This window comes from Macaca nemestrina, chromosome 17 (genome assembly GCF_043159975.1).
Source record: "Macaca nemestrina isolate mMacNem1 chromosome 17, mMacNem.hap1, whole genome shotgun sequence".
Lineage (NCBI taxonomy): Eukaryota > Metazoa > Chordata > Mammalia > Primates > Cercopithecidae > Macaca > Macaca nemestrina.
Window position 1 is genome coordinate 67,463,857 of NC_092141.1, and position 10,521 is coordinate 67,474,377.

At 48.6% G+C, this 10,521-nt stretch overlaps 1 protein-coding gene across 1 annotated transcript in view; it reads right to left on the reverse strand.

Moving 5' to 3' along the window:
• LOC105469459 (MAGUK p55 scaffold protein 3) overlaps positions 1–1,936 on the reverse strand; it is a 32,545-nt gene extending 30,609 nt beyond the window's left edge. Inside the window, 5 exon segments of the mRNA XM_011720477.2 lie at positions 87–164; positions 402–520; positions 708–769; positions 1,525–1,583; positions 1,866–1,936. Of these exon segments, the coding sequence (XP_011718779.1) occupies positions 87–164; positions 402–520; positions 708–732 (222 nt within the window). The 5' untranslated portion in view covers positions 733–769; positions 1,525–1,583; positions 1,866–1,936.
• Positions 1,937–10,521: the final 8,585 nt, after the last annotated feature.

Genomic DNA, 10,521 nt, shown 5'->3' on the forward strand with positions numbered 1-10,521 from the left:
CCCAGACTAAGCAAACGAGGCAAGATGAAGGAACTCTACAGGGTAGGGAGTGGGGCAGACGCTCTAAGGAGAAACCTGGGGCTTACATCCTCAGCGAGGGCCACAGCGCTGTGCAGAACTGGGGTTGGACTTTGCCTTTCATAATAGCGAAGCTTCTCATGAATCTGCAAAGACAGAGTATTTCAGATGCACCCTGGACACCACACATCCCACCCATGGCTGTGGGGACAACTGAGGCAGCAGACTGGGCCACTGATGGGGCACCGTAAGAGAAAGTCCTGTGCAGTGGGCAAGTGAAGGCCTTCCTGGGGCAGGGAGATGACTAGGATGACCTCAGACAGCCCCAGACAGCTAGAAAGACCTCTAGACACCCTTCCAGGCAGGATGACGTGGGACTTCACCTTCATTAAGTAACTGAGGCTTTTTTCACTGAAAACATCCCTCAGGAAGCCCATCTCCTCCTTGTGGTTGGAGTCAGGTCTCAGCTGGGAGGTCAGCAGGGCCAGGGTTTCATGCAAACCTGGGGAGAGGTGAGAAAAACAAAGGATAGCAAACGCAGTGGGTGCTCCCTGCCCCCAAGGAGCCCGAGTGGGGCCTCAAACAGCACTTCGGTCCTGCCGTGAGGACATTCTCTCCCCAGGTTCTCACTGCCAGGGCCTGGAGGCTGCCAGGCAGGCTCTTGTCTTCAGCCCGGGGGAGGTACTTACCAGAGTCCTCCGACAGCACTGGCATGCTGGTGTTGTCACGTCCTGACCTCTCCCTGCAGATTCTGGGAGAAGGGGGTGGGGGTGGGTATTGAAGCTCCATCAAGCATATTTATTCAACAAACTGACTACACCTCTACTGTGTTCTCTGAGACCAAGCTGTGGACAGAGAAGATGGGAACAAATAACTCTGCTCACTTTTTTCAGAGAGGAAGGAAATAAAGCTAAGATGTGCTGAGTGTTCTCAATGTGCCAAGCATTGTGTGGGGTGATTTCTATGATAAATTTTTTGTCTGCACAAAGTCCTGAGAAAAGACTGCGAATGTTCCCATTTTCTTGATGAAGAAACAGCGGGCTCTTCCAGGCTGGCCTTGGAGGTGCCAAGTGACCCTGCCTGACAGTGTCTGCTGTCCTCCGCAGCGCACCCCCTCCACTATAACCTTGTAAGAGCCCTGGCTCAAGCCCCCGCTGGGACCCACCTTCCACAACTACCTGGCTGGGCCTACAAGCCCCCTCTCCCCGACCCCCCAAGACCCAACCCAAAGGGAGTCTCCAGACTGGAGTGCAGAGAGGAGGGGGAGAAATGGGAGTCGGGCTTCCACTATGCGGGGAGGACCCCTATCTCAGGAGGCCCCCCAAGGTGCTCTGCAGCACGTGGACCTCAAAAAGTCCTCCTTAGGAAGAGGAGAAGGAGAGTCATGATTGATTCATTCCACAAACATGGAGCCAGCCCGCGGCGCCGAGCCCCGGTGCCACTAAGAGGCATAAGAACCGCCCCGGGCCCTCCAGCCCCCGCCTCGCCCCGCCACGCCGGACTCACCCTTGGGCTGCTCCCCGCAGGAGGCCGAGCACCGACTCCCGCTCGCTCTCCGAAGGAACCTGTGGGACGAACAAGGAGCGCGCTGGGCGCAGAAGCCGCGACCCCAGGGGACCTCGGAGGGCGGTCCCGGAGGACGCAGAGCGGCAGGGAGCTGGGGGCGCGCGGCAGGGCGGGCGCGGGAAGAGGGAGGCGGGGGCCGAGGGGCGGGGCTGAGACCCCCGCGGTGGGCTCGGTGGGCCGCGAGGCTGCCTGGGAGCACCAGAGGAGGGTCTCGGCCCGGTCTCCCGCCCCTCCCGCCGCGGCGCCCAGCTCCCTCGTCCGTTGCCCGCGCCGCCTTCTACCTCGTCGCGCCGGGATGTGTGCCCCGCGAACGGGAGCCGCGCGGGTGCTCCGAGCCTGGGCCGCCGCTGGCTCCGCCTTCCTGGGCCCCTCCCTGCGGCCGCCGCGCAGGGCGGGGGTGGCGGAGCCTAAGGAGGCGCGGCGCGGGGAGGAGGCGGGGGAGGAGCAGAGGCCGCCCTCCGCGTCTGGCACCGCCGCCCCCCCCGGGCCGGGCTCCGCTAGCCGGCGTCGTACCCCCTCCCGCTCTCCCGCTCTCCCGCTCCCTGAGCCCCCTGCCTGTGTCCCCCCCGCCCTGGCACACAGCCAGCCTTCCCTTCCGGCCGCACAACCCACCCTCCTCGAGTGGAGGGGTGGACACCTGCTCAACAGAGAATTCGATTTTGCAAACATTTATTGAGCACCCTCCAGGTGCCAGGCGCTGTGCCAGGGGCCAGGGCTTCAAAGACGACCAAGGCAGAGATTCTGGGTTTGAAGATCTCCCGAGCTGGGGCTGGGGGCCGGTCGGATGCGAGGGCAACTCGCTGTAACAATGCAACGCGCTGGGAAAGATTTATCAGTGCACGCTGCCCTGAGGGCGCGGAGCAGGGGAGGAGAAGTCAGGCTGGAGAGAAGGGGGACTCCATTCTGCCCGGCTGCAGGGGGGTGAGGCTACATACCAGAGGCCACCAGCATCCAAGGGCTTTACTGGAAAAAGAGCTCTGAAATGGCCATGACAATAACTGACTTCCATTGTGCTGTCTCTACGCCCGGGTACTCCTCAGATCACTTCCCTTCACAGTAGTTCCTGATAGCAAGACCATTATTATTTTGGTTCTGCAATTGAGAAAACTGAGGTTCCAGGTGGAAGAATGTGTATAGGGGAGAGCATAGGAACTGCTGGGCGAGTGAACAGGTGGTTGTGGGTATTAGAAAGTGAGGAGTGGGTGAGTGAGTGGGCCCCCTTCCCTCAATCCCAGCAGCAAAGAACAGCACAGCACATGTCAGGAGAGGTGGACCCAGAGGTCAAGTCTGGAAGTAAATCCTTCCCAGGAACCAGGGAAAATGGGTTGGCAGGCCCCACAGGCTGTAGTGCATGGGGAGGCTGTGAGAGGCAGCAAATGTCATGATGACGTTTCCCCTCATTCCTCAAAAATTATCCTCATTCCTCAAAAAATATCCACACTATTGCCGCTCAAAATGTAACTTGCCTGAGACTCACTAGGGGGTTGTGTAATGCTGGGGTGGTGCCAGATTCTGAATTTCTAACAAGCTCCCAGGTGATGTGATGCTGCTGGTCTGCAGACCACACTTTTTGAGTGGAGAGAGACTGCATGAGACACATTTTTAGCTGCAATGCTTAGTGTTGGAAAGATAACGAGAACCATCTGATAGGGGGTCAAATGATTTAGGACAAGAACACCAGGAAGTGATGTTGGAACAAGTAGATATTTATGTGCCTGAAGGGACCCAATCCCTACCTCACACGATATTCAAAACACGATTTAAGAGAGATCACTTGCCTAAATATAAAGCAAATTGATAAAGCTACTAGAAGAAAACAGGAGGGTATCTTTTAAATCTTGGGGTATGGAAAGATTTCCTAGAAAGGATGCAAAAAAGCCAGGCATGGTGGCATGAGCCTGTATCCCACATACTCAGGAGGCTGAGGCAGGAGAATTGCTTGAGCCCAGGAGTTCAAGGCTGCAGTGAACTATGATTGGTCCACTGCACTTCAGCTTGGGTGACAAAGAGACACCATCTCTTAAAAAGGAAAAACTAAAAAAAAAAAGCATGGACCCTGAAAACAATTGATAAACGGACCTCATCAAAATTTAAAACTCCTGCTCATCAAAAAACACTTGGCCTGGCACAGTGGCTCATGTCTGTAATCCCAGCACTTTGGGAGGCTGAGGCGGGTGGATCACCTGAGGTCAGGAAATTGAGACCATCCTGGCTAACACAGTGAAACCCCATCTCTACTAAAAATACAAAAAATTAGCCAGGCGTGTTGGCACACGCCTGTAGTTCCAGCTACTCAGGAGGCTGAGGCAGGAGAATTGCTTGAACCCTGGAGGTTGCAGTGAGCCAAGACCAGGCCACTGCACTCCAGCCTGGGTGGCAGAGTGAGACTCCATCTCAAAAAAAAAAAAAAAAGACCGGGCGCTGTGGCTCACGCCTGTAATCCCAGCACTTTGGGAGGCCCAGGCGGGCAGATCACAAGGTCAGGAGATGGAGACCATTCTGGCTAACATGGTTAAACTCCCTCTCTACTAAAAATACAAAAAATTAGCTGGGCATGGTAGCAGATGTTGCAGGGAGTGGAGATCACACCACTGCACTCCAGCCTGGGCGACAGGGTGAGACTCCGTCTCAAAAAAAAAAAAAAAACTATTAAGAAAATAGGACCAGGGACCAGGTGCAGTGGCCCACACCTGTAATCCCTTCAAGCACTTTAAGAGTTCAAGGCTGGTAAATGGCTTGAGCCCAGGAGTTCCAGACTAGCATGGGCAACACGGCAAAACCCAGCCGGTATCTACTAAAATTACAAAAACTAACAAGGTGTGTTGGCTTGTGCCAGTAGTCCCAGCTGCTCAGGAGACTGAGGCAGGAGGATCACTTGAGCCTGGGAAGCAGAGGCACAGTGGCTAATGCCTGTAATTTCAGCACTTTCGGAGGCCGAGGCAGGCGGATCAGAAGGTCAGGAGTTTGAGACCAGCCTGACCAATGTGGCGAAACCTCGCCTTTACTAAAGATACAAAAATTAGCTGGGCATGGTGGCGTGCGCCTGTACTCCCAGCTACTTGGGAGGCTGAGGCAGGAGAATCGCTTGAACCTGGGAGGCGGAGGTTGCAGTGAGCCAAGGTTGCGCCATTGCAGTCCAGCCTGGCCGACAGAGCAAGACTCCATCCCCTCCCCCCAAAAAAAAGAAAAGAAAAAGGAAAAAATATATATATATGGCAAAGTAGACCTCAAAACAAGGAATATTACCAGGGATAAAGGGGGATATTTCATGATGATAAGCAATCAGTTGATCAAGAGGACGTATCTTATGTGTATGAATCCTATGAATCTCTAATAATCAAGCCTCAAAGTGCCTACCAATATGAATCATTTAATATCACTCTGAATGTCGGCCAATATCAGCAGATGAGAAAAAGAAACAACAGACATAGATATTAGAAAAAGGTGATAAAAAGGTATACCTTGAAACCCAAAGAAATTGACTGAAAAGCTAGTAGAAATGATGACAAAAATTTAAGATGGCAGAGTATACAATTGATATTAAAAATTTATGACTTTCCGGCCGGGGACGATGGCTCACGCCTGTAATCCCAACACTTTGGGAGGCTGAGGTGGGCAGATCAAGAGGTCAGGAGATCGAGACCATCCTGGCCAACATAGTGAAACTCCATCTCTACTAAAAATACAAAAATTAGCTGGCTTGGTGGCACGTGCCTGTAATCCCAGCTACTCAGAAGGCTGAGGCAGGAGAATAACTTGAACCAGGGAGTCAGAGGTTGCAGTGAGCCGAGATTGCACCACTGCACTCCACCCTGGTGACACAGCAAGACTCTGTCAAAAAAAAAAAAAAATTATGACTTTCCTATGAATAAAAATAATTATAAAGTATAATGAAAGAAAAAATCCAAACTAAAATATCAAGAGTAAGATTAAATTCCAAGTTATAAACTTAATAGGAAAAATGAAAGACCTATTGATATTTGAGGGAAAAAACTGGAAAATTCTAGTGAAGGACATAAAAGACAAAATATACCTCAAATAGCTAGGGAAAGAACAGTTCAATAGTGCAATTATATTAATTCATTCTGAAATAATCTTTATACCCAATCCAATTCCAATTAAAATATAAGAATGATTTTTCAAAGGGAATTTATTAAATGCTACCACAATTCATCAGGAAAAATAAACATTGGTGAATAATAGGAAAGTTCCGGGAAAAAAAAGAGTTTTGGGACCAGGGGAGATGGGATGTAAAAATATGAAAACAATTTTTAAAGTTTAGTACTGAGTCTGTAGTCCCAGGACTCTGGGAGGCGAAGCAGGTAGATCACTTGAGCCCAGGAGTTCAAGACCAGCCTGGACAACATGGCAAAACTCCATCTCTACAAAAAATGCAAAAATTAACTGGGTGTAGTGGTGCTCACCTGTAGTCCCAGATGCTCAGGAGGCTGAAGCAGAATTGCTTGAACCCGGGAGGTTGAGGCTGCAGTGAGCCATGATCGCGCCACTGCACTTAAGCCTGGGTGACACAGCAAGACCCTGTCTCAAAAAAAAAAAAATTAATTAATAAAGTTTAGTACTAAAGAGGCAATCAACAGCTAGACAAATAGAACAGAACTGAAAGAACAGAAATAGTCCTCATGTATATTGTCTTTTAATATTTGAGAAAGGTGACATTTAAGTGGAAGGAGAGGAATTTTTTTCTTTTTTTTTAATGTGGGGACAGGCCAGGGAAGTAGCTCACACCTGTAATCACAGCACTTTGGGAGGCTGAGGCGGGAGGATCTCTTGAGCTCAGGAATTCAAGACTAGCTTGGGCAACATAGCAAGACCTAGTCTCTACTAAAAATTAAAAAATTTTAAAAAGATTGATGCATGTGCAAGTAGACTCAGCTGCTCAGGAGGCTGAGGTGGGAGGATGGCTTGAGCCCGGGAGATAAGAGGCTGCAGTGAGCCGTGATCATGCCACTGCACTCCAGCCTGGGCATCAGAGCAAGACCCTGTCTCAAAATAAAATAAAGTATGGCGACAATTACAACCAGCTACTCTTTATGAAAAAAAAAGAGAGAGAGAGAGAGAGAGAGAGAAGGCTGGGTGCAGTGGTTCATGCCTGTAATCCCAGCACTTTGGGAGGCGGAGGCGGGCAGATCACCTTCCGTCCTCCGCAAGATTATAAAAATAAATCTACCGAGAAAGTATTTTTATGTGAGAAGTGAGGTAGGGATCCAGCTTTGCTTCGCTTTTGTTTTGAGACGGAGTCTCGCTCTGATGCCAGGCTGGAGTGCAGTGGCGCGCTCTCTGTTCACTGAAAGCTCCGCCTCCCAATTCACGCCATTCTCTTGCCTCAGCCTCCGGAGTAGCTGGGACTACAGGCGCCCGCCACCACGCCCAGCTAATTTTTTGTATTGAGATGGGGTTCCACTGTGTTAGCCAGGATGGTCTCGATCTCCTGACCTCGTGATCCGCCCCCCTCAGCCTCCCAAAGTGCTGGGATTACAGGTGTGAGCTACCGCGCCCAGCCTAATTTTTGTATTTTTAGTAGAGAAGGGGTTTCACCAAGTTGACCAGGATGGTCTCGATCTCTTGACCTCGTGATCCGTCAGCTTCGGCCTCCCAAAGTGCTGGAATTACAGGTGTGAGCCACCACGCCCCGCCGCAGTGAGGGAAACATTTCTAAGTAAATTCCAAGTCCAAATCTATAAAGAAAAAGGTGGATATGTCTGACTAAAAAAAGGGTAAACATTTTATAGGTAAAAATATTATTTGCAACATATGATATCATATGCAATATGATAAATTCCTCAATTTAAAAGAGTTTACACAAATAAATGAGAAAAGATGAAAAAATTTAAGTCAAAGAAAATAGTCTAATACCAAAAAAATATAGCCAATAAACACAAAACTGATGCTTGATCTCCCATTTTTTAAAAAAAGGAAAAAAAATCCAAAAGATGCACAACCTCAGTCATAATCAAATAATTCTAAGCCAAAATAGGAAGTGATGTCCCTTGTCACCTATTAAGACAAAAATGTTTATGTCTGTTGACATCCAGTGCTGTCAGGGATGTGGTGAATAAAAAACATTTACACATTTGGAAGGAATATTATTTGGTGCGAACTTTCTGGGACATGATCTGGTAACGTTTGTTAAAATATTATTTGTACATGTCCTTTAGTCCAGAGGATATTTGGGCAAGCAGAATGGAAGAAAAGATAAGCAGAGAGAGATGTCTGAGTGAATGAGAGCTTGGAGCGGGAGTGCTGGGAGATGCTGCATCCTAGGACAGGGCAGGTGCAGCGTGGGCAGAGTTGGACCAGATGGCCGGAAGCCCACGGCAGAAGTCGCCTCACCCAGCCAGGGCTCGGTCAAGGTGCTCGTTTAGAGCAGCTGCAGAGGGAACAGCAAGATGAGCTCAATGCCAGAGGAATGAATGACTTCGGATCCATCTGGACAGGGAGAAGAGAGTTTACCAAGCATGCTCTGGAAAAAAAAAAAAAATGCCAACGATCCTTGAAGAAGTGACAGAGAGAATCTGCTTCAGGCTACAGGTGTGCATTGTCATTGCATTTGGCTTTCAGCCCAGACACCATAGGAAACCAGAAATAATTCCAAGAGGAGCAATGGGCTGGGGCCCAGGCATGAAGCAAGAGGGCAAGTCAGAAGAGAGTGGAGAAAGGGCAGGCTCAGCTCCATTTACTTCTCAATGAGAAGGGAAATTACTGTACTGGGGTTTTGGGGTTTTTTTGTTTTGTTTTGTTTTGTTTTTTGAGATTTTTTATAATTTTTTTTTTTTGAGACGGAGTCTCGCTCTGTCGCCCAGGCTGGAGTGCAGTGGCCGGATCTCAGCTCACTGCAAGCTCCGCCTCCCGGGTTCGGGCCATTCTCCTGCCTCAGCCTCCTGAGTAGCTGGGACTACAGGCGCCCGCCACCTCGCCCGGCTAGTTTTTTGTATTTTTTAGTAGAGACGGGGTTTCACCGTGTTAGCCAGGATGGTCTCGATCTTCTGACCTAGTGATCCACCCGTCTCGGCCTCCTAAAGTACTGGGATTACAGGCTTGAGCCACCGCGCCCGGCCGAGATTTTTTATAACTTTTCCTGCTGTTCGTGGCTTTTGTTACCTATTTCTCTTATTTTTATTTTTATTTTTTGAGACAGAGTCTTGCTCTGTCACCCAGGCTGGAGTGCAATGGTGTGATCTCGGCTCATTGCAACCTCCGCCTCCTGAGTTCAAGCTATCTTCCAGCCTCAGTCTCCCAAGTTGCTGGGACTACAGGCATGCGCCACCATTCCCAGCCAGTCCTAGAATTCTTATGTTGTTCTTTTTTCAAATCTGCTGTCACTTTTTATTCTTTCCAGTTCGCTGCCAAAAATGTCAAGCTTGACTTTTACTTCCTTGAGCACAGTAAGAATAGTTGTGTTAAGGCTGATCCTGCTTTTTACAGTATATGGAGTCCCCACGGGTCTGTTTCGTTGTCTCTGCATATTATTGCTTATTGAGTCTTCTCATAGATTTGGTTATCTTTGATTACATATTAGATGGTATTTGAAAAAACTGTTTGTAAAAATGATCAGCTTAGGCTGATGCTATTTTCCTCCAGAAAGGATTTTTCGCTGTGATACCTTTAAGGTACCCGAGGGTAGGGATGGGGAAGGTGCTGCCAGACAAGAACCACTTTTAATTCAAGTTCAGAGCTTGAAGTTTCCGGGGGCACCTAAATGACAGAATGTTGGGTGGAAGTCCACGGTGGTCTGGTTTGTATAGCCTTTTGGGGTCCCAGCCTAATGTGACCAAAAATATGCCAGATTCCATTCACCGCCCCCAGAGGGCCCTACACTCCTAGTTCCTCCTCTCAGCTGCTACTGAGTTTATCTTTCTGGCTTCCTGTCCACTTGCATGCACACTTACGCCTGGGAACCCCCATGCTCTTTTTAGCTTTTTTTTTTTTTTTTTATAGCTTTTCACTGCTTTTTTTCTTTTTCTTCTTCTTTTTCTTTCTTTCTTTCTTTTTCTTTTCTTTTCTTTTTTTTTTTTTTTTTTTTTTTTTTTTTTTGAGACAGTCTTGCTCTGTTACCCAGGCTGGAGTGCAGTGACATGCTTACGGCTGACTGCAGCCTCGGCCTCTCAGGCTCAAGTGATCCTCCCACCTCAGTCTCCCTGGTATACTTTCTTTTTTCTTAACAAACTTCATATTTTAGAATAATTTTAGATTTGCATAAAAGTTGCAAAGATAGTACAGAGAGTTTCTGAACACCTTTCCCCCTGTTTTCTCTAATGTTAACATCCTACATAATCATGATACATTTGTCAAAACTAAGACATGGACACTGGTACGTTATTATTAGGGAAATTCCAGACTTTATTAATCTTTCACTAGTTTTTCCACGAATATCCTTTCTCTGTTCTGGGATCCAGTCCAGGATAATACATTGCAGTTAGCCTTCAAAGTTTCTGAGAAGATTTGAAATTTACCTATCAGTAAATGTGGGAATTTACTGATTCAGCTTCCAAGGCATTACCAGTCTCCCATTACTGCCCTCCTCCATCATATTCCCTGCCATTCCCAGAAGTAATTGGTCAACATAAAAAATTTGAAAGGGGCCGGGTGCGGTGGCTCACACCTGTAATCCCAGCACTTTGGGAGACTGAAGCAGGCAGATCATTTGAGGTCAGGAGTTTGAGACCAGCTTGGTCAACGTGGTGAAGCCCTGTCTCTACTAAAAATACAAGAAAATGAGCTGGCATGGTGGTGCATGCCTGTAATCCCAGCTACTCAGGAAGCTGAGGCACAAGAATCCCTTGGACCCAGGAGGTGGAGGTTGCAGTGAGCCGAGATCGCGCCATTGCACTCCAGCCTAGGTGACAGAGTGAGATCCTGCTGTCTCAAAAAAAAAAAAGAAAAAGAAAAAAAGAAAAAAAAAAAAAAAGAAAGGGAGTT